Source organism: Sporothrix brasiliensis, assembly GCF_000820605.1.
Source record: "Sporothrix brasiliensis 5110 chromosome Unknown Cont22, whole genome shotgun sequence".
Lineage (NCBI taxonomy): Eukaryota > Fungi > Ascomycota > Sordariomycetes > Ophiostomatales > Ophiostomataceae > Sporothrix > Sporothrix brasiliensis.
In genome coordinates, this window is record NW_024467141.1 from 1436885 (window position 1) to 1460109 (window position 23225).

The 23225-nt window shown below is 51.4% G+C and overlaps 6 protein-coding genes across 6 annotated transcripts; 3 read left to right on the forward strand and 3 right to left on the reverse strand.

Moving 5' to 3' along the window:
- Window positions 1-583: 583 nt before the first annotated feature.
- On the reverse strand, window positions 584-3287 carry SPBR_08145 (solute carrier family 26 (sodium-independent sulfate anion transporter), member 11; the record flags this gene model as incomplete). The annotated part of the gene is made up of 3 exons (XM_040766383.1): window positions 584-2677; window positions 2775-2920; window positions 3008-3287. The coding sequence occupies 3 exons, from the start codon at window positions 3285-3287 to the stop codon at window positions 584-586; spliced, it is 2520 nt and encodes an 839-aa protein (XP_040614684.1).
- Window positions 3288-9939: 6652 nt separating this feature from the next.
- On the reverse strand, window positions 9940-10197 carry SPBR_08768 (translation initiation factor 1; the record flags this gene model as incomplete). The annotated part of the gene is made up of 1 exon (XM_040767006.1): window positions 9940-10197. The coding sequence occupies one exon, from the start codon at window positions 10195-10197 to the stop codon at window positions 9940-9942; it is 258 nt and encodes an 85-aa protein (XP_040614685.1).
- Window positions 10198-11934: 1737 nt separating this feature from the next.
- On the forward strand, window positions 11935-13654 carry SPBR_08343 (cell cycle arrest protein BUB2; the record flags this gene model as incomplete). The annotated part of the gene is made up of 3 exons (XM_040766581.1): window positions 11935-12543; window positions 12607-13475; window positions 13531-13654. The coding sequence occupies 3 exons, from the start codon at window positions 11935-11937 to the stop codon at window positions 13652-13654; spliced, it is 1602 nt and encodes a 533-aa protein (XP_040614686.1).
- A 1941-nt stretch (window positions 13655-15595) lies between these two features.
- SPBR_08689 (uncharacterized protein) lies at window positions 15596-16255 on the forward strand (the record flags this gene model as incomplete). Its single annotated transcript, XM_040766927.1, has 3 exons — window positions 15596-15823; window positions 15889-15963; window positions 16031-16255. The coding sequence occupies 3 exons, from the start codon at window positions 15596-15598 to the stop codon at window positions 16253-16255; spliced, it is 528 nt and encodes a 175-aa protein (XP_040614687.1).
- A 626-nt stretch (window positions 16256-16881) lies between these two features.
- Window positions 16882-18426, reverse strand: SPBR_08409 (uncharacterized protein; the record flags this gene model as incomplete). The annotated part of the gene is made up of 1 exon (XM_040766647.1): window positions 16882-18426. The coding sequence occupies one exon, from the start codon at window positions 18424-18426 to the stop codon at window positions 16882-16884; it is 1545 nt and encodes a 514-aa protein (XP_040614688.1).
- Window positions 18427-19376: 950 nt separating this feature from the next.
- SPBR_08656 (THO complex subunit 5) lies at window positions 19377-20165 on the forward strand (the record flags this gene model as incomplete). Its single annotated transcript, XM_040766894.1, has 3 exons — window positions 19377-19738; window positions 19815-20058; window positions 20124-20165. The coding sequence occupies 3 exons, from the start codon at window positions 19377-19379 to the stop codon at window positions 20163-20165; spliced, it is 648 nt and encodes a 215-aa protein (XP_040614689.1).
- Window positions 20166-23225: the final 3060 nt, after the last annotated feature.

Consider the following 23225-nt stretch of genomic DNA (forward strand, 5'->3'; position numbering starts at 1 on the left):
TGAGATGCTTGGAATGCGAATACAGGCGTGGCGGCTCTGGAGTCAGTCTACGTATAATACTTTGCCACCATGAATTGCAGGCGATTGACGGTTGGTTGAGGGCCAAAATGGACGCTGAAAGTGTACACTACCGCAGCCTTGCTTCTCTCTTTAAATCGTCGCCCCTTATCAGATGGAACCTATACCTCGTAAATATATTTGGTAGATTTTTTGGTCGCCACGTATTTATTTCCTATAATTTATAAGAATAATTTAAATTGTCAAGATAAACTTTAACTCTTGGGGTATATATTTCCACAGTCATTATAAGAGTAAGTAAAACAAAAAATAAGTGCCTTATCAAGCTATACAAAACAGTAGTTCGAGCAGATGTTATGGCTGTGAAGCAGAATAAAAGAACGGGGAAGGTTGAAGAGTAAAGTAAAAACATTTGGGGGAATCATTTTTGGATCACAGAATAATAAGGTCCAAAGCAAACACACATCCGCTAAATGACTGTCCGTTCGCTATCCAAAAAGCACGGACTAAAGCCAGAGCTTTATGCAACAGAACAGATATTTGGAGAACGGAGAACAAACAACAATTATTCCTTTGTAATGTCCTTGCTGACGGACTCCGGCCGCACCTCAGCATCCTGAGCAGTGCGGGCCTCGATGTTGGCAATGGCGCTCTGGAGGGCACTGGTAAGATCAACGTGGAACAGCGGACGGTTGAGACCATGCACGGTGACACCTTTGAACTTGGGCGACTTGGTCTTTGGGTCGTCGTCAACTGAATCGCTGTTGTTGGCTTCCTCAATGTCCAGAGCCGGGCCTGACTTGCCGCTGCTGCCAGGGGCAGTGCCAAGAATCGTCCCAGCTGCCTCGCGCTCAGCCTGGGCGGCGGCAGAGTCACGGCCTCCAATCTCGGCAACACTGAAAATAGCCTTCCAGCGCTTGTTCGGCGCGTCCTGGACATCAGTTGGGTAGCCAAAGCCAGCCGACACGAGAGCACGCTTGGCCCACCGGTTGCTGATGGAAGCAATGTGCCAGTCAACAACGTTGGGCGACGCGTAGCGGTCGAGCTGGTTGCGGACATCAATCAGGGTCTGCACGGAGGTAATGTCAAGATAGTTCACAGAAGAGAAGTCCAAGATGACAGCCTTCAGCGTGGGCTTGCTCTCATCTTCGCCAGTGGCCTCGGCCAGGGTCAGAGTTCCCGCCTTAATGCGCTTGAGTTGACTGCGACTCGGGCCAGGATCGTTCCAAGGACGATCGCCTGGCCGCGGGTACGAACTCAGGTTGGTGCGACGAGTATTCTTAAAGATGTAATCCACAAGGTTCTCGAGTGTGTGCGCGGCGTTGGGGTACGTGAAGCCCTCCGCGAAGCGGTAGATAAAGACACCAGGGTACGGGGTCTGCAGATCAACGTTGGGGTTGGAGCCATCGCTGTGGTCGAGTGGCAAGAAGACGCTACGGGCAGAATGCTCGTTTTCGAGACCGCCGATGCTGCCGTAGGGGCCGACAGCCTGGTTGTCGTGTTTGCCAATAACCTGGTCGCCGAGGACGGAGTGGACCTCGACACGGCCGAGGAGTTTGCCCTTCGACCTGAGGATGCGGAAAAGAAGCATCGCTGCGGAGATGGAGATGGTACTGTAGATACCATTCTCAATGCTGGAGAAGACTGTGACAAGCACACCGACAAAGAAAATGACAACCTCGAAGGGGCTGACACGCCAGAACTGATAGACGGTGTTGGGCGGAGTGATCAGATCACCGACGGCGTGAATGATGACGGCCGACAGAGATGCGTTGGGGATGTAGTAGAAAACAGGCGGGAGCGCGTAGATGGCGAGGAGGACAACGAGGCCAGTAATCACACCAGCCAGGGGCGTACGCACACCGGCCTTCGACTTGATAGCAGTCCGGCTGAAAGAGCCAGTTGCAGGGTAACCACCCAGGAAGGGGCCAAGAACATTAGTGATGCCAATGGCCACCATCTCTTGCGAAGGGTTGATGGTGTAGTTGTTGACACGGCCGAACGACTTGGAGATGGCAATGTGCTCCATAAGGAGTACAATGACGGTAACCGGAAGGTAGCTGACGAAGCCCTTGATGATGGTTGTGTTCATCTCGGGGGCGGCGGCATTCTGGAAGCCACGCGGAACATTCTGCAGGATCTTGAATAGGGGCTTCGTGCGTCGGTGACGGTTGACCAGCCAGCTGATCATTGTGTACAGGAGAATGACAAAAGCCGTGCGCAAAGTCGAAAGGAAGAAGAAGATGCGCTGTTTGCGAGGGTAGCGCTTGGCGCTGACGCTACAAGCGATGCGAATGAGGTAGAGCAGGAGGAGAGCAGTTAGACCCATCGCAGCATCAATCTTGCAACTCGGCAGGTGCTTAAGAGTGTTGACAATGACCTGGTACGTTGGGGCACGGGTGTTGAAGCCACTCTCGCCCAGCATGGTCGGCACCTGGCCAGCAGCAATACTGATGGCTGACCCCGTCATGTAGGCAGACAGCGCCGTCAGGGAAATCAAATCCACGATCCAACCGAAGCGAATGAGACCGATGAACAAAACGATGGCGCCTGCGATGACAGACAAAGCGGATGCAATAACGTGAGGGGGGACATCAGGAAGTTCCTTCCCGACCTCGAGAACGATGTTACCAACAAGCTGAGACATCACGGCCACGGGCTGTATTTTCAGAGGCGTTAGCAATTAGAATCAAGGGGGTGGTGAAAACCCTGCGAATGTGCAAATGGGTCTATAAACGGATTATGGGGAAACTTACACCAATGGTGATGTCCTTTGACGTAGCGAAGAACCAGTAGACAATGACGCCCATAAACGACGAGTACAGACCAAATTGGGGTTCAAGGTTCGCCAGTGTAGCGTACGACATGCCCTGGGGAACGACAACGGCGCCGACAGTGATACCTGTACGACATCAATCAGAAATAAGCTCCAATATTCGAAAGTGACGTGCAATGCCACACGAAGAACAGAAAGCACTCAATAACGTACCGGCAACCAGATCACCGATCAGCCACTGCAAATTGTAGCGGGTGATCCATTGCAAAAAGGGGAAAAGCGAGATGAAGTAATCGGTCGTTTCCTTGCGCGTGGGAGCCAGGCTTTTCAAGGAGTCGATGGTGTGCGGCGGCTCTTCGACCCAAGAATCGTCGGACGAGAAGACAGACTCGCCGCGAGTAACTTCGTCCCGGTAGGCGATGGGCCGCTCGACTCGGATACCAAAACCCTTGGCCAGAGCGTGGCCGAGCTTGGTGGCCTTTGGTCCAGGCATGTTGGCGGTGGTGGTGCCGGGTGGTGTTGGTGGAATGAAGAGAAAGGTTCTGTTATCTTGACTCTCACGACTTTCGGATGAAAGACAGCAAAAGCAGAGAGCAGAAACCTTAAAATGGCGGAGAGGATGAAGATAAAGGAAACTCCGGAAGGAAGATCTATTGATGGTTGCAGGGGAGGATGAAGATATATATACAAAAAACCGGCGATGTGCTTTTTCTTGTGACTAGATCCAACAACTAGACACGAGAGCAAAACCAAAGGAGAGCTGGAGTCGAGGACCAAGGAATAATGTGATTAAGATCCAGCTCCACGGTAGACCAGGAGTGTCGAGTGGGGGGTGAGTTGGAAAAAGGAAAGGAACAGAAGAGTATGTCGTACGGGAATCGAATGAGAGGGAGGGGGTGTATTGCCTGTGAGCTTGTACTCCAGCTGGGCGCGGGATGCAGGCAGGGGAGAGGGGTGGGTAGTCAGCCAGAAGGCAACCAACCTGGTGCCCTGACAGGACAAGGTTCAACTGTTGCTCTGCAGAGTGAATTCTTTTTCTCGAAGTAGTCAAAACTCCACAAGCTTGCGAGGCTTCCAAGTAACAGAGTCAAAGTCGTGGGGAGCGGACGCAAGACGCTGGCAGATTACGTCCCCAGAACAAGACGCTGTCAGAGGTGCAAATTGCAAAAAAGCCCTTTCTCTCACGCAGAGAGTGGCAGAGGAATACACGCCCTTAGCGAAGGTAAGAATCCGTCAAAGACGTATAAAATCTGCAAAAACAACACAAATAATTTTCTTTCGGTGTCGAGAGAAGCAAGCGGTAAGCTCGTCACACGGTAATGCCGATGGCAAAAAAATGACGTTCGTTGGATGGCGATGAAAGGCAGGGATAGCAGGGTGACGGGAGAGATTCTTGATCAAGGAGTTTAGGTTCGTCGTCAGTTCAGGTGAATATCACCAAAGGGGATGTCGTGCGTGAAGGTCTGGAGAAAAAGAGAGGGTGTAAATCGCTTTGGTAAGTGTTAAACTGTGGCATACCACAAGTGTAGACGAGAGACAGAGATACTGCTGTCCAACAACCGCAACAGTAAGCTCGAGGTCGGCGAATGAACCAAGAAGGAAAACGAACAAAAACTGGAATGGTGGGTGGGTGCGCAAGGGCAGAGGTTGTGGCTTGAAAAGGTCGATGATGAAAGACAGCAATAGAATGATGGAAGAGCGCCCAGACCCAAGATAGTTAATGTGGCCCTTCAAAAGGAAACAATGTACCAGGGTAAGGAGCAAGGGTAGGAGAATGAAAATCGACGAAAGAAACGAAACGTGAAGACGGGAGAACAGAAACACAAAAGAACAAAAGAAAGGAATAGGAACGATCCAGGGACACGTCAAAATAAAAAGAAAGAAAAAGGGATACAAGGCGAAAAAGATGGCAAATGTTCCAGAGGCAAGTACGACTGGCGACGCGCAGAGAGAAAGGGTACGGGAAAGAGCATCTCTGAAGCTTCCCATGTTGTCAGCCGAAAGTGGAAACCTTTTCAGTTAGCTCGCATTGCGCCATCGTGTAAGTGCTGCTTGACAAAGCAAATGTCACCTATTTGGGTGTGGAGGGGCAAGGGCTGGCTGACAAAAGCCATGTACTGGTGGATATGGGGTACCTCGAAACCCGCAGTTTTAGCGCCAATTATTGGGGAGCAGACGTATCCTACGTCAAATGCTACTTGTTGTGAACGGCGCAGAAGGGTTTTTTTTTAATGCCATTTTTCTTTGGGGCAGTTCTTCTGCGTGGCTCTTTTCCACTTCCTGGTATCGAATCTTATTTGCGGAGTGTAAATCGTAGTCAGTCTCTTTCTCAGCAAATACAGCCACTGTTGGACCCGAGATGTACATCGAAACTCTTCCATTTCCTTTCTTTGCAGCTTCCATTTGTTTTGCATATTCTAGCTCCTCTCGTTCCGCTTTTTACCTTTAGACTCCTTACGCGTACACAGTAATCCTGGCAACACCATCAAAAGCGACCCTTCCTGCGACAAGCTCCGAACACGAGATGCACCCGCGTGATAGCCACGCACAGGTGCTTTCAATACACTCCCCCAAATCGCCTCCAACTGCAGGTTGGCCCAGGGTCTGAGTTGGATGGCGGTCAGTGTGAGGACATCTCGCTTGTCAGCAGCAGCAGCACGTAACCAGTCCAGCTGTCATCCACCAGATCAATAATTCGTACAATCAGTTGGTAAATGCTTGTTTCGTCAGCCAGCTGGTCTTGGCTTGAAGCACGCGTGCATGGCTCCGAAGTAATCGCTTGGCACGAATACGACTATGACAGTGTTCAAGCGCCGTTTACGCAGCCCTCGTTGCTGCACATGTACCAACATGTCGTCCTTTATCACGAAGCCCTGAGCAAGCCCCTGCCGTATTAAGCGTCACCTGTCTAGCCGGATTCAACAACCACGAAAGGCCAGACTCGGCTCCGCCAATCTAATCTTGGACGTTTCCTTTCCTGGCAGCGTCGAAGCTTTCCCTTGGAATGGTCTCGTAGTCGTCGTGCTCCTTTCGTTGCGTTCGTCTCAGTGGGACCCTCAAATAAGTTGCTTGGCTAACACAATCTCTACCGAAACTTGGACCCCCATTCCTCCCCCAAACGGACCGACGCTGGCTTTCGGCAGCAGGGCACGGTCTCAAACCAGCACAGCATGGCACTTCTGAGTACTAAATTATCTAGAAGTGCACATAGTTTTAGGCAATGAGTTCTTCTATTCTTCCTTCACGGGTGTTTACACGCACACACAACCTGAGAGTAGTTGGACCTATAGGAACGGCACAAACTCAGCTCCGGCCTCCTCGACGCATTCAGGTGGGACTGACGGGGGGACATTTGATGCCAGAAATGGCAATGCAACGACGGGTATACCCCATATCGTCCCTCGCCATTATTAGTTGGTCTTTGTCGCATCGGCTGCCCTGCATCGCCCACCCTTGTTTCCTTCTGTAAAATTAACTTGAAAACGTCCTGAATAAAATAAAGTAAAAACAAAACAAATGAAATGCCAGGGCGCGTTTTCCCACGCACGCTCCACGCATCCTGCACCACATCCTGCACGCCCTCCCCCCAGGAGCATCGACATGGGTGACCGGGGTCAAGGCAGCCAATCATAGAGCCCCATTGCGTCTTGCGCCATCGACGGATCCAGTGACACCATCGAACACATGTGGGTCGTCGTACATAAACAACAGCCAAAGTTGACCTGAGGGAACTGTAAAGCTGGCCTGGGCGGCTGCAATTTTTTAGAGAATCATTTATCGATCTCATTATTTTCAATTGTCAATTGTTTAAGCTTTCCCTTCGTTCTTGCCAGTACGGAGTACATTCCGTTTCCTCTGCAGCTTTTGCTTGTCGTCGCAGCCCTGCGATTTTATAGGCTGGTTGGAGGTCATATTATATGCACTTTCCTGATTGGGAAGCGTCCCGACAGCCATCAAGTGAGAGGCGCAATGAGGTCAGGAAGCTGCGATGGGGTCCGAAGGTCACAACAAAATTGGGAAAGACGCAGCGATATCACGAGATACGACATATTTGATAAGGTACGAAGTACAGTGACCTAACCGTCCCTTGTGATATGCCCGTCTCGTGCCATCCCCACGACTTACGAAAGGCCAAGAACCGCATGCCTTCTTTTGGACATCTGCGCGCGCAACAAACAAATCTCCGCCCCCATACACTGACAAGTTCCGCTTCGAATCGCAAGGTCCTGTCGCACCAGAAAAGCACAAAAACGTAAAATTGGAGAAAGCATGCGAAGGCGGCTTCCAGAAAAGTGTCAGATGTACCTCACGATGCTTATATGCAAACTATTACACGGCGTATTCCGTCTATGTTAACCTAAAGTTCTCCCTACGCAGCACCGCTGCTTGCCCGTCTGACACACAGTACGAATTAGATAACATGACTTTGGAAAATGCGACTATCGACCTAGTGCCCGCGTTGTCGAAAAGACGTGGTGATCTAGGTCTCTGGTCCTGCCTGTTCCTGGCCCTACTTCGTCGCCTCGCAGTTTGGATGACCGCAAGGCCTCTAGCTACGTCGGGGATAAAAGGAGCGGACGATCACTTGTCTAGTATTTATGGCGTCGATCGCGTACCTGGTCACCTCTTCTTTGTCTTCGGCGTGTCCATCGTCTGTGTTACGGTTTTCGTTCATTTTTCTCATGTAAATTCTTTCCGCTTCATCTACGCTTATTTTTTTTCTGTGGACTCCTCTCGCTGAACCTGAATGCCCGCACGTCTAGAATCCCCCCTGACCTCTGTGGCCTGCCTCGAAGGATGTGACCCAAGGAAACTGGACACACGACAGGTCAAGATGGGCAGAGACAAGCAGCGGCATATGATTTTTTGTAAAAAGAAATCGTGCCAACCCCCAATAGTTGCCTCGATAAAAACAAGGGCAGCCTCGAAGTAATAAAGAAACGCCACATTACGTTTCCGAAAATGTGATGTTCGAATGCTGACTTGTCCTGCTTCCACCCGTGCCAGCTCATGCCCATCCTCCCACTGTCTGAGCATCCCCAAAGCCATTCCGTTCACGGACGATTTACTGAAATAGACACTGCAAAAAAAGAAAAGTAATAATCAGCACTTTAATATTACCACCGCCCGACCCACCTCCACTCGAGTATTTTCTTATGCTGTTACTGTTCTATTTTACGCTTCTTTTACGCAACTCTTTACTTGGGTCGAGAGCATAGACCATATACACATAGGCACACCCCTCCCCTCCTTTGCGGAGCATGCATGTGTTTGTTGCCTTCCTCTCGTTTATCCACCCACATTGGCATAAGCCATTTCCCGGGGAGTGCCACGGGAGAGGTTTCTTTTGCACACTCGCAGTCACTCGTCCACCACAATACAATTAGGTTCCCTCTTTCGGTAGATTGCACATCCGGGAAGCTGAAAAGAGTAGCCAGCCTGGGTAACGGGAGGGTCAAGGCTGTGGGGGGCAGGATCCTGCAGACGGAGTACTCCGTTGAACCTTGTGAATTGTGACACCAGGGGAACGACGACGCTGATCGTCTCCTCTTTTCCTTCTTTTCTGCTTCTAGAATAAACATTTACGTTATTGGAAAGCCGCTCCCATCCACACAACTAGGAAGGACGTGACCCCCTCGGGGGCTTTCTTCCACATCTCAAGTCCTATCATCATGCACGTCGATCCAAAGACATCTTTGTGGCGCGTTTCCGTGACACAAAGAAACCATGGGTAACATCGGGGAGACAAGGAACTATGCAGCGGGATGGGCAAGGAGGACCAGGAACTGAGGTACAATCCGCAAAAACGAATATTTAAAGGATGGAAAAGAAATCGTCCCAGGAGATAACAAACCATATTCCGTGGGGGTGGTAAAAGCATCAACATATTCCTTCTGTAAGGGAGTTAAAATGCTTGGTCGCCACAAATTGGTGGGACGGGTGTCCAAATAGGCCCAGATCAACACCCGTGCAGCATGACCTGCACGATAGACGGTCCTGCGAAAGGTGGGGCGAAAAGGAGAGAACGGGCAGACGGCTTCGACCGGCCAGGCCGCTGCAGCACTACTGCAGGCTGTATCTCACCGTCCCATGACTGATCTCACGGACATCTCCTTGGTTTGTTTCTCTCAGCCCACTCTTCAAGTCAGAGGGGTGTGGATGCCATGTGCTACGCCATGTGTTGTGCCATGTGTGTCCTGGCGTGCTGCCGGAATTCCCACACTGCGTCGTATATCTGTCTGTCAAGCACGGCGTTACAAACTGGCCGCCGGAACGTAGCAAGATCTGGGGACATCGGGGATACCGGATCAAACCAACAAGACCAGACATGGCATGGCTACGCCCACGATGTACAGACCAAGCTCTTTAGCAGTGTTGTCCAGAGACGACCAGGTTCCCAGCTTGTTGTCGTCGTTATGTCCAGATATACCCAGCATCGCGAGGAAGTAGAAGGCCTAGCGGGCTTGCAAGACCCATATCCATCTCCATCAGTATCTCTACCTGTAGCTGCATATATGTCTGTTAGGTATAAGGCAGCACGTATTCATCACGTTCACTTTCTGTCATTTCCACGCCTCCTGTGCTTGAACACTGTTTCATTTTCCATTGTGACAACATCCGCTATGTGCTACTTGACAAAAAGGATATGCCGCCCATAGAAAGAAATGATCGAGCATCCAAAGCCATGGAATAAAAAATGTGGTCCGAACCATCAACTAATGACACTGCAGCAGCGTCAAAGAGAGTATCTTAAACAAAACTTGAATCATGCTGCACCATCCCGAGAATAACAATAGAAACAGAAAAAAGGAACAGAATGAAGACCCGTGGTACTACGGCTGGCACCAGGACTCATCTGCCGCTTCTCCTGGTTCCATCGCCGACCCCATTTCGACTACCAAACGCCCGAGTCGATGTGTCTCGCCAGTCATCAAAGCAATACCCGATAGGGTGCGGCTCTGGAAGACATGGTATATCTATACGCCCCGCAGAGCTAAAGAATGCCGGTAAATCGGCGCTTGGGCTGTGGCAGCCGTCTGACATAGAGATACCCAGAGATGTCTCCAAGGCAAACAAAATCCATACACATGTCCAAGACAACCTATACGTATAAGCTCGAGACACGAACACAGCGCCTGGCTAGTCTAGAAACCGTGGACTTTGATGGTCTTCTCGTCAAGGCCAAGGCCGGTAGCTTTGTCAATCAGGAAGTCGCGAATCTTGCTGCGCTGATCGCCCTGGAGCTGGATCACCTCGCCCATGCCCTTGGACTCGGCCGCGGAGATGATGGTTCCATTGCAAGCGAACTCCTTCTTGATGACCTTGAGGATCTTCTTGTGGTCAAACTTGGGAGGAATACCCTGCACCGTGGTCAAGGTCTTGCGTCCATTGCGCTCTGTCATTCGATCAACATGTTAGTCATTGTGCTTCGAATCGAACACATCGGGAGGCACGTGTGCCATGTGACATAGCATAGGAATATGCGTAGCATGCGCACATGCACAATGCGGGGATTGGTGTGCCAGGTTCAAAAAACGTACGCTGGATTCGGATATGGAGGTATTCCTGTTGCTTTGCCTGCGATTGTCCGGTATCTTCGTCGGCGTCGGCGAAGGGGTCTGAAGGGAGCCGTATTGTTAGCGAACATTTCCTATGGCAACTTTTGCGTCGCTGTTTGTATGGGAACATCGAAGCTGCTCCGCGATGCCCACATTCCAGGGCCGAAAGAAATGCGCACCATTGATCTTGAGATTTTCGATTGACATCAACTCGACTTTTTCTGCGTAACTCGTGGGAACGGGGTTTTGTAAAGGAGCGCGGGTGCTGGTGGACGCAAGGCACGTTAGCAAAAACGGAACAGCGTCGGCAGAAGTTGGCAAAGTGAGAGTGCCTAGAGCCGTCTCGGAGGGGCTCAAAACAACTCAAGCGGCAGAGAAGCTATTGGATATGCCAAAGCTAGAGCATCGCGAAAGACCTACATAGATCAAACTAGTGACGTGATCGGATCTGGCCTGGCTGGTATCGGTGGTTCGGTGCTGGGATAGTTGATGTTTGGAGTGGTCGTTTGTTATGATAGAGTGAGAAAGCAGGATGAGAGAGAAAGAAAGAGAGGGAAAAAGGGAAGAGCGAGTGAGGGAAAGAAGCGGGGAACGAAATGGGGAGGAAAGAACGAAAGAGTGGCGGGGCACGCGATAGCGATAAAATGGGCCAATCACTGGTGCCGACTGCGATCCACAATGGCAAAATGCAGCAAAGCCACAAGCAAAAAAGCGAATTGACAAAGAGAGGACTGCCACTAGCTGCATTTTACAGGGCATTTGTTGTGCACAAACGGTCGAAGAAGCACACACCGCGGCTTATGACTCAGCATTTTACGAGCAGTTATTCGTCCAGTTGTTTACCAGGGGCCTTCAGAAGCCTGCAGGAGAAAGCCCTTTTCTTCGCAATTCTGTGCTATTCGCCGTCAGTCGGTTGTGCGACTTCAACGGGCTGTCCGATATGCGGACGATAATGAACAGGCCTTGGCAGTTGTATGAGAGGCGAAGGCTGACGGACAAGACAGAAACAGAGCTGAACGACGAATATACGTGTCGATGTGCAGCAGGGCTGCCTAATTGCGTAAGAGCATAAACACGGCTACCTGCATATTGGTAACTCGTTCGTTCCTTCCCATCACCCGTGCCGTTGCCCATTGGAGCATTCTTGCCGTAGTTGCCCTGTTTGTGCCAGCGGGTAGCAACCCAGTGGGCAGGCGTAACTGACATAATGGTTATGGCTGAGGAAGGGCCGCGGGGATAAACTACTACTGCCTGCCAACGCTACACTAGACTCAGGGCCAACGCTAAACGTAGTGTCAACGCGGAGACATCGCGAAAAATCGCGACTTTGTGCTCACCAATTCAGCCTACTTCGTAGGAACAGAACGTCAGCATTTTGTTTCTACGACACCCCCTGCACACACAAGCAACGGATCCACGTGCCATGCTGCTGAAGACAAAACGTCGTTTCTATCCTGCATCATTGTGTTGGTAGCGACTCCATTTCTTGTGCCTGTCCTTCTTCAGCCTCGCCAAAAGTGTCTGTTTACTCAGCTCCATCACCGGGTTTTCAACGTCATCCTCGTCCACTTGCCCGCTACAATGCCGAGCCCGGCCAAAGATGGCACTTCGGCGGTGCCTACACTGTTGCCGCCGTCGTCGCTGTACCCGCCACCGTCTTCGCCCAGCGGCCCTCGGACGCTTAGAAAGCTCCAGTCGGCGCACAACCTCGGGGCCAAGGCCAACAGCAACAACCTGCCGTCGATGATCTCGCAGCAGCGTTTGCTCCAGCAGCAGCAACTGCACAATCACCACCAGCAACAGGCACAGCAACAGCTGCAGTCGATCCAGGCGCTACAGCAGCGCTCGGCGTCGCCCGTCCGTCGCAATATTAGCAACATTAGCAACACGGCGACGCTCGGGACAGGTTCAGCCGGCAACGGCATCACCACCCTCAGCAGCAACAACAACCGGTCACCTCAGCGCGGACGCGCCAACAGCGACGCGGCGAACATCCAGCAGGTCAACGCGGCGGCGGCCAGCGCCAACGCGAGCCGACGGCCGCTGCTCGGCCGGTCACCAGCACTCGACGCACTTTCCATCGACCGTCTGGTCCGTGACGGGCCACCAGACGGTGACGTGGTTGGCGCGCTCAACAACCTGCGGTGGAAAATTCTGGAGACAGGCATCAAGAGTGACGGCGATGGCATGGTATGTGGCAAGGTCTCTGACTTGTTTTGTTTGTTTTTCTCAGTCCCAGAACTAACCAGACAGTCCTCCGCACGCATCTACGTCTGGCTGATCCTTCTCGACTGCCCGGTGCTGGAGACCGACGCCTACCTCTCCCTCGTCCACCGCGGCGCATCACCGGCCTACTCCAAGATCCGCAACGACACCTTCCGCACACTCACGACTGACCCGCTGTTCCGCCGCCGCGTCAGCGAGGCCAGTCTCATCCGGCTGCTCAACGCCATTGCCTGGAAGCTCCAAGATGTGCGCGAAGAAAAGATTCTTAAACATCCACCTATGCCACCGCCGCCAGCAAGCCGCCAGTCACTACCCAATCTACAACAGCAGCAGCCGGCGCACGAAAGCAACTTGTCTGGCGGCAAGGGTGTCCTCAGCATGCTCAACAACGCCGCGGCCGACAGCTCGCCATCAGCCAACACATCGCCCGCCGCCAAGAATCGCGCACGCGCGCTCACACTCACCACCGAGGGCTCAGAGACTAGCGTCTCGGCCGACCCGGGGACCTACGTGCAGGGCATGAACGTCCTGGCAGCGCCGTTCCTGTATGCCGCGCGCAGCGAGGCTGAGGCGTTTGTCGCCTTCCACCACCTGCTGACAAAAGAGTGCCCCGGCTACATCCGCGGGGCCATGGATGGCGTGCACAAGGGTCTGGCCCTCGTTGACAAGGTGCTCGCCATTGTCGACTCCAAGCTCAGCCTGTACCTGTTGTCGAAAAACTTGTCGGCCGAAATATACGCGTTTCCCTCGGTGCTGACGCTCTGCGCCTGCACGCCGCCACTGCCCGAAGTACTGCGGTTGTGGGACTTTCTGTTTGCATACGGGCCACACCTCAACATCGTGTGCATCGTTGCGCAGCTTATGATGATTCGCAACCAGATCTTGACGAGTCCAAGGTGCGTCCCAGCCTCTCTCTCTTGATATCATATAGACAGTCCACTAATCATACAGCCCCAACAAACTTCTCCGATCGTTCCCGGCGCTACAGGCCGACTCGATCAAGCGTGTTACTCTTACCATCATCCGGAAGCTCCCGGCAGACGTGTACGCCGAGATAGTCAACCACGCCTTATGAAGTGTCACCAGGAAATGTGTACGGTTTGAATAAGAGCATGAGTACGGCGCTGGGCGCCGTGCTGCACGTTGTACATGTTTATGCTTGAATGATACCTAACGACAAAGTATGTCATTTATGACAGCAGGGTCGGCTACAGCCTTGCTCGACGTGTTGATTGAGTCGCATTGCATGACCATTGGTGCGTCGCGGCGTGGCTTACCGGTCGAGACGCTATCTCAGCCTCTGATGCTCCCCCATTTGTCAGGATGCTCTGCGAGACTATGGACCTTCCAGGCCAAACCAGCAGGCCCTGTGTTCGGTTGCCATGGCTGCAACCGGTCGATCGCTGTCGGAGTTGCCTCGAGATCTAGCAAGGCAGCGGGAAGCTTCTCCCATTTAGCCGCGAACGCACATCTGCTGTAGGCCAAAAGAAGGTCGCGGTTTGCTCAGTATTGGACCACAGCGGGTAGCGGGCGGGCAGCATCTTTATTTGCCGGTTAGGCAATCGGGACGTCGGCCAGAAATAATTGCCTGGGAAGATCAGCACGTTTGAGGTGGCGCGAAAGGAGCGGCGAAGACGGAGTGACACCATAGAAACGATACTTAACAGTTAGCGGATGAGATCATGACATTATGACCATGTATTTTTAACCGTCCCACCCTGTCCAGACCATGGCCATGTTTACTTGCCAAGCTTTTCTTATTGTCATTCGAGAAAGCTTGCTTTTCTTCTTACTTTCAGGGAGGCGGCCTTCCAGCAGTCGCTGATGCAGCGACATATTCTGCTTTTCGAATCACGCAAACCTCAAGTAGGACTTCATGCTCGATTCAGCAACCTTTACCATCTCTTGGTCGCGGCTTATCGTACATTACCTTAGCTAGTGTGGTACGCCGGACTGTTTATGTTCCTGCGGATATGAAGGCAACATCACATAAAGGGCGGGGGGGGCAGCCATGGGGCTATCAATAGAAAAGAAACAGAATAACAGAATGCCAATGAATTATCAGCAATTATACGACATGTGGCTCTGCGTCATGAGGACGTCTGTCAAATTTTGAATTTCTTATGATCATCAAGCGACTAATTGTGTTGTTTTGACAACAATAAATTTACCATTGATTATACAAATTATTTTTAGAAAACATAAAAAACACGTTTGAAAGATAGAAAATGAAAAGAGCAAGATAAAAAGAGGTTAGATCTATTAGACTATCTTCGATCTCTAGCCCATATCCAAATATTGTTCGAAAAAGGCGCGGGGGTAGAATACTACCGAAACAAGAACGAGGGAAAATATAAACGTCACAGTCAATCTATTTTACCTCTCAAGTTGCCATGTGCTATCCAGACACCCACACAGCTTCCATTCTTATGATACTGCTTTCCGCTTCCATCCTTCTATGCCTTTCCAGGAACTAGGTCTTGTTTTATAGCTCGCTCTGAATTACCCAGTTCTGTCAGTGTTGTTAATATCCATTATCTTTCGTTCTTTTCGGCAGCCAGCACGTTATCTTCCCCGAATCTCCCCTGACCATTTGAACAACGGGTTGTCCCATGTTTCCCGTATGTCATGTTTCCATTTTCCCGTTGCGTCTTTTTTGCCCGTGCCTTTATAATCATTTTGGTCCCCATTTACTATCGCCTTTTGATTTTCAAGTTATTTAGACCTTAAACTTCAGTCGCTCTACGTCACATTTGTTTTCTTTCGTCGAACATCGTCACTCGCTTTCCAACACTCGCTTATTCCTTTTGTTGCAATACGTCGCTCGTTTTTGTTTTATCAATCATTGCAATTGCATTGGCACACATTAATAAATGCTGTCTGTTTTTGATTGCCAAACTCGCATCCACATCAGCATTATAATATCCGTCGCCGTCATCATCTGCCCGCCACATCGTAATCGATCCAACATACCAACACATCCGTATCGTCATCAACGGGGCCATCTCAGACTGAAATGGACTCGCCCCTCGCCCTCATAATTGCGATTGTCGCATTGCTGAGCACTGTTTCCGTCGCAGAACAGCAACAGCTACCACATCGACAACCTCAGCAAAGCTCACCACGGTTGGCTCCATACCCACGAAAGTCGGCGCAGTCCATCTGCGAGCAGACATACGGTCCCGGGTCGGTCGCCTGTGGCGATGTTACAGCGGCCATGTGCTACAACCCGAGCATAGGACAGGTAGAGTTGAGGACTAATCGTCTGGAATATTTTGACGATTGCTAGGGTACTAATGATTCCGCTAGTCCTGTTGTGTTGACAACGGATTCTGTGACCGTGGCAAATACTGTGCGCCAGTTCCCGGGTACTGCTGTCTTGATGTAAGTCTTTGGTGGAACGGCCACGAGTTTTCTTGCAGTTGCACCTCCGTGTACTAACGTCGTCTAGACCGAAGACCTCCGGGCATGTGCCAAAAACGCGGGCTTTGAGTTACCAGTATCACTCCAGTTGCGCGCCTCCACCGCATCGCCAGCAACGACATCGGCCGATAACAGCAGCAGCGGGGGCACACCGTACATACAAGTGTCAGCCGTAGCGCGCCAAGAGCAGTGGACACTGGTGTGGATGAGCCTGGGCATCTGTATTGTGGGCGTGATCATGACGACGTTTTGAGGAGAGGTGGTGTAGAGAGAGGGGGGAAAGAGACAAAAGAGAAAAGAAGGACGCAAGCTTTTTACACCTATTTACCTAATGTAATACACACATTTTTTCGACAACTCTAAATTGTCATCTATTTTTTATGCTCACATATACCACCTCTTGATGCAGGTTCGTTGAGGTGCCTAGCCCACTCGTTGAGAACGTGAAAGCCTTCTTTCGCAGTTCGGTGACCAAGGAAAGCCGATGCAATGTAGCTGAAAAAAAGGGGTAGACGATTGGTCGAGGTCCTGTAGAAAATAAATGTGTATATGTATGTGATTGCTCCTATATGTCAGGAGACGATGCAGTGGTTCCCAAATATGCAAAATAAATAAAACGCCAAAATGTGTGATGAAAGAAAAGACAGGAAAACAAAGCCGTAAATGCGTGACAAACGAAAATGTGAAAGAAAGAAAGAGAAATAAAAAGAAATATGTAAAAGATGCCAACGTGCTTTTGGGTCGTCTTGGTATGAACTTTTGTTTATCATGGCATGATTGGACAAGAAATGAAATATAAAAGGGAAAACGAGAAAAAAAGAAGGAAGAAAACGCGCCAAAGGAACTCGGACGATCAAGATACCATTAACAACAGCCAGCTTAGTAGGCAGGGCAGCCGTCTTCGGCCTGGCGGAAGGCGTTGGAGAAGAACTCCTGCATCGCCGAGTAGTGGAACAGGATGCCGCCCAGCACGGCCAGGTGCCACAGGTTGTGGCTGCCGCCAATGTAGTCAAACATGCCCGGCCGCCACCGCTCCGGCACCTTGCTCGCATACACCATGGCGCCCGTCAGGTACACCAACAGCGACTTGGTAATGGGCAGGTAAAACTCCCACACAAACGACATGCCGCGCGTCGTCATGATCTGCACCATCGGCACAAAGCCCGTCGTGGCCAGACCAACATAGAACGCGACGCGGGCCCAGGCCATGTCGGCGCGGTTGAAGAACGGGTGCCACGGCAGCATCACGCCGCCAATGCCCAGCACGGCTGTCATGGAAATGTACACCCACCGGCTAAACGGCTCGCAGTAAAAGGCCGTGTACTCGGTCGTCATGATGGATGCCGCCACCAGCAGCGAGATGCCCGTGTAATCGACACACGCCAGCGATGAGATCAGGTCGGCGTCCGCAATCGAGTTCATGGTGTGCCAGATGGTGCTGCAGACCAGGCATTGGCACGCCGCGAAGAAGAAGACGGCAGCAATGAACACGTCCGTTTTGGTGCTGAGGTGGAAGTTGACGCTGGTCGGGTAAAAGTACAGTGCAATCGACAGCACCACCACGATGCCCAAGCCGTGCGACCAGATGTTGACCAGTTCGTTGGACAGGCGGAACATGGACCGGAAGCATGCCGCCTTGGTCTCGCTGAAGCGGTAGCCGCGGATGATGTGCGGGTTGATGCGCCACGGCACCGGCAGCTCCTCGTAGCTCAGCAGGCCGTTTTTCCGTGAGTTGGTAATCGCACGCTGGATGTGCTCCTCGAGTGTCTCGGCCGCCTTCTTAGCACGCTCAAAGCTCTCGTCCACCACCTCACGTGCACGCCCTATGCCTTCGTCCATCACCCGGCGGCTCTCGCCCATAAACAGACCCGCTGCGTCTGTGGCGTGTGAGATGCTCCGCTCGCGGAACTTGTGGGCGTGGTTCTCAAAGTCCGACAGCATGTCGTCGAGTAGCTCAATGCTTACCCGCGCCTTTTCGTTGAGCGACTCGGCCGCCACCAGGGCCTCCTGGTACCGAGTCTCGATGGTCTCGACCATGATCTGCAGACGCCGTCGGCCGGCACCAATGACCTCTTCGGACGCTTGCGAGCACCGCGTACGCACAGCCTGCAGTGTGGCATACGCCCGGGCAATGCTCGAGTCGATGGAGACCTCGCCATAGCTCTCGAGGCTTTCGAGCCGCCGCTCCAGTTCGGTCAAGAACAAGTCAAACTTGAGCAGCAGGCTCTCCTCGCTATCGATGATGTGGTTGGCCAGCGACTTTCGCCGGGGCCGGCTGAAAGAAGACCGCTGTCGCCGCCGCGCGGGCGCCGCATCGGCCGTGATCTGTTCGGCTCCGCTTGTCTTTGCTTCATTGGTTCCCTCGGCGGGACCACGGCCGCTTGCAGTGGCGTTGCACGACATCTTGGAGGCTGCAAAGTCCATCTTGTCGTAAAAAAAAACACAAATATTCGCTCCCTCGGAAATATGCCTATTGAGTGCCGGGGCTGAGTCGGGTTCTTAAGATGAGGAGCGAGGAGAAGGAAAGGAAGAAGAGGGGCGTCGTTCTGCCGACCCAATTCCAAGTTGGTAAGCGGCGACAACACTCTCTGTCTCTCCGGTGATCCCTGAGATCTATCTGGTGCGACTCTGAGGGCTCCGGGTCTTTGCCGATGTGTGCTCGTCGTTGTCGGATATACAGAGGAAACAAAAAGACGCTGATTCTGTTGGAGCAGAGCAATTAATTGGCTTGAAAGGGGGCCTCGTCCTAGGTCGTATCAATTGAGGGGGAACGAGGGTTCAAATGGCACGTCGCAATCCCCTGGTTAAATGACTCGCTGGGTTGGTAGTCATGGGAGAGGAGAGAGGCTAGGAAGCATGCCGGTCCGCATACACTTGCAAGTTTGTTAAGAGTTGGCAGAAAATGTTGGCAGCAGGAGAAAGGCGGAAATTTCGTGTTTGTGCCGGAAGTTTGGCGGGATATGACGGGCGTTACCAGGAGTTGGAAAGAGCAAGGAGACGGGCTGACGCAGCCACTTGTTCCAAAAGGGAAATTGCCAATGCAGCCCAAAACCTTGCTTGGGCCAATTGTTGTTGGGGTCCCCAACCGCCTGAAGCGACGCGGCCTTCGCCCTGTTCCCATTGCATTTGCAGGTGTTAGTGGCTTGGCTTGTGACGGTTCCCAGCCACAGATTATATAACACAGCTCAGCCACAACCAGCAGCCTCCAAATCTGGTCCTACCAAAAACACGACACATCGAATTTGTTTGGTGTTTTCCACAGCTAAAGCTCCACTTCGGACAACCTCACTCTCGTCTTCGTTTCTTTTAACAAACCGGCCATCGCTTTTCTCCGCATTAGACCTCCCAGTGGCACGCAACGACCTCCTCCAAGAATGCACACAGACGACATTGTCACAGACGAGGGCCTCGTCGCCCTACTCGAGGCTTCGGCACGGGCTCGCAAGCAGGCGCTCGAGCTCATCGACAAGGCCTCCAAGAGTGCTTCGGCCGACCCGAGCACGCTGGCACCGCTGCTGGAGCGTGCGGCTGAGATTTCACGCGGCCAAAAACTGCTTGTCGCTAATATTGCCCAACTGCGAAGCCTCCACCGGGCCGCCTATTTTTCTGCACGCGAGACCAAGTTGCAAACGGCCGAGGCGCGCCAGGAGGTCGACCGGCTGCACCTGCAGCTGCAGAACCTGTACTATGAGCAGCGTCATCTCCAGGGCGAGATAGCTGCATGCGAGAATTACGAGTGCGTCAGGCCCGTTCGCCTCTCTCTTTCTCCCTCTCTCCCACTCTCTGGATGCCCTGAACTGACCACCGTCAAGCCACTCATACATGCACCTGCCCATGATCCCCGTGGAGGAATTCCTCGAGCTACACCCCGAGCATGTCGATGCCGACGAGGAAACGTTGATGACGGCGCGGATCGGCTACGAGAAGCAGGAGCGCGAGGCCTTGGAGCGGCAGAAGAATGAGCTTCTTAAGAAGAAACTCAAGCTGATTGCTGAGAACAAGAAGCGCAAGGACGACTTGGCCAATCTGGATAAGGATTTGGAAAATTTCATTGACGTGAGTTGTTTTCTCTGGGTATGTTCTTTTGATTTCGTCACGTATTCCTGACCGAGTTACTGCAGGCTGCGAAACCGATCCAGAATCTCTTCGACAAGGTCGTTTGAACAAGAAGTACCGGCCGCATCTTCAAGCACATATCACAAAAGCGACAGGTCAAGCATTACGATTGCAACATTTACGGCCCACGCTCGAACAACCGGTTGCCTCACCGCCTATCTCCCCAGAACTACATTATACTCTACTCCAGTAGCTGTCCACTGGATGATATAGGCCTTTCCGCATCTACATGCATTCTTTTTCACATCTTGGATGCGGTCTCCAACGGTCTATACAGCCCGATTGCGGTAAGAGGCCACGCGATCCGAAGCACACGATATACCTGAGTCCGCCAATCAACGACATGTACTTCGTGCCTCTTAACTGATCAGCCTTCCTGGGGCATGCCGAGGATTTAACAAACACATGATGACCGTCGAAAACGTGGTGTTTGACATGCGACACAACTGGATGGCCTGATAGAAAGCAACAGTAGCCGGCATGGGCCCCCGATCAATGATATTTTGAGGCGTCACTGAGCAGGAGCACCAACTCGACGGCCCGGCCTTGATAGCAGCGACGACAGTCCGTTACAGCAGCCGTGCCTAGCCACTGACTACCGAGGTTGGTCAGAAAGGGCGCCTCCTGCAGTATCGGCGATGCGCACGGAGTTTTAAGAACGGAGAGCCGGGAGAATTTGTGACTTACACATGGAAGAATAATGAATCTCCGTCTTACGTGGAGAAACAGATACTTCGGCTAATGCCTCCGCGGAGAGTGGTCGACGAAGTGAAACGATAGGCGATGAATATTTACACATATCCTACCTCAATAAGACACAGTATCGACTGCTATATTTGCGATGTCTTGACATGAATCTGACCGCTGCGTGAAATTTGACACCCCTCTGTCGTGAATATGGGCACGGTTGTGTTCTCCGGCAGAGCATGTTTCTCATGTTGCCCGGACGTCTATTCCTTTTTAGAATATAGACCCCTCCAATTTATCATTCGAGTACATTAGGACCGTAACGTTATCGCGAGATGCGTTTTAGTTTATGCAAGCATAGAAAAAGAATGCGGCTGTCTGGAACGGGGCCGCGTACGGCGGTCCGTCGAACGCAACACAAATGCGGAGGCGCACGACAAGAATACTATGTCCTGCCCGAGAACCGCAAGCCCGAACAACGGATCCGGCCTCTCCTGCTATACTCCGGGACACATGGCGATGCCGGGCACAGTGGATTTTTTTCGTGTTCGGTAGAACGATGAGGCAATTCGGAGCGTCACAGATAAGAAGTATTCTTGTTGCCTAACTTGCAACAGTCGAAGGTTCTCACGATACCAGCCACAATCATTACGACGCAGCTCGTAAGAATGCAGTTGCAAACAAAAAAGAAGGAGAAAATGCCTTCGCGAATAAAGACGATACTAGAAAGAAGCTTCTCGATTGAGACAGCGACGAGTAAAAATTGGCGGGGGTTGCAGGCAAAGGGAGATGCGGTCTGGTGCCGTCTCCAAAACGGAGGCAAAGGCCAAGACTGTGAGGTATGTAACCATTGGGTTCGTGATAAAATAATAATATTAGACACGAGTTAATCAATCGCTATCATTACGTTGATTTACATAGGGAAAAAACGATGGAAAATAAATTGTTTTCCTTATGTCAATACGGAAAGACTGTTATTGTGTATTTTTTTTCTAAAAAAATAATAATTTCATGCCATGGAACTGTGAGAACCTTTTTATCTCGTACTACGATGCTCTGACGTCTACCTCTAGGATGTCAGCGGATCTACTCCCGGCGTATGGACCGAATCCAAGGCCAAGTATAAGGAGTGCCACGACACACATCTGCAGAAACTTATGTACGCAAACAGATTCTGGAACACGTCTCCTTGTAATACCTGTTAAACCAAGATGCAGCACACGGAAAAGAGAATACTCGTTAACGTGAGTGCCCGTTAAAGCACAGGCCGGCAGGCAGCTCAACAAATCGAGAAAGTAGCGGTTGTAAACAGCCAAACTGAAAGGTGCATCGGCCCTTCTGTGACGTGACATTTTGATGGAGTAATCTTGATACACTTCAATGGCACGACATGCAATGGCACAAATTATCAATTCGACCATACCATTCTGCGGCCCTTTGTTAAAAGGTGTTGAAAGTTGGTAAGGACAATGCGTGCGGAGTACTCCGTACTCCGTACGTTCTCTGGAACGATTCCAAGGAATTGAAGCGGTCTCGTTTTAGTGTCGGGCAACAAGGTACCTTCTTTAGTTGTTTCCCCTTCTTATATATATTGATTTCTTGTTGATGGCGATCGCTTCTAATTCTCGTACCATTTTTGGCTTCTGGGCCGGGCACGTCATTCTCGCCCTTTTTCTTCTTTGTCCCTCTTTCTGGCATTTGACATGGGAGGGGGAAAGGGGGGCAAATACGAAAACTTGGCGATTCATTCCGACTTTACTCCGCAGGGCAACAAGCACCCTCCGTATCTTCTTAACTTGGGCCTCCGTTTCACCTGTCGGCCGACTGCAAAGAAACCATTCGAATATGTATCTCAGAGAATCGGTAAGTCGACCCTCTTCCTCTTTGGATTATGGTATTACCCGGTGCATCTGCAAGTAGATGTGTCTTTCGTACTCCGCATTTTGTAGCGAGAAGACCAGAGAACAAGAGACGGTGCTTCGGTTTAGTCGTTGAGCCTGACATTTTCTACATCACTAGGCCAACTGAGGGCTGCACTAGTCGAACAAGATGAAAGGGGGAAACGGCGCCAAGGAGAGAGTCCTCTTGCAGGTCGACATGGAATGACAGCTTGAATTTTGTATTCGTTGCTGCTTGTGAGGGAGCGATCAGCAGTGATTAAAAAAAACTCTGTTTTCGTACTTTGTAGATCAGGGGATTGTGCACTGTCAAGGAGAAGCAAAAGAACATAAAAGAAGAAGGCCGGAAGAGGAAATCCTCGATGTGAAAAAGGGATCTTCAAGACTTTGTGGAGACGTTCACTGTACGACATAGGACATACAAAATTGGGATTAAGGAAGCAAATATTCGTGGTCTCGCTTAATCTGCTGGGATGGTGCCTCCAGCATGCTCTGTTTTTGTGGAATTTTCACTACCCCTGG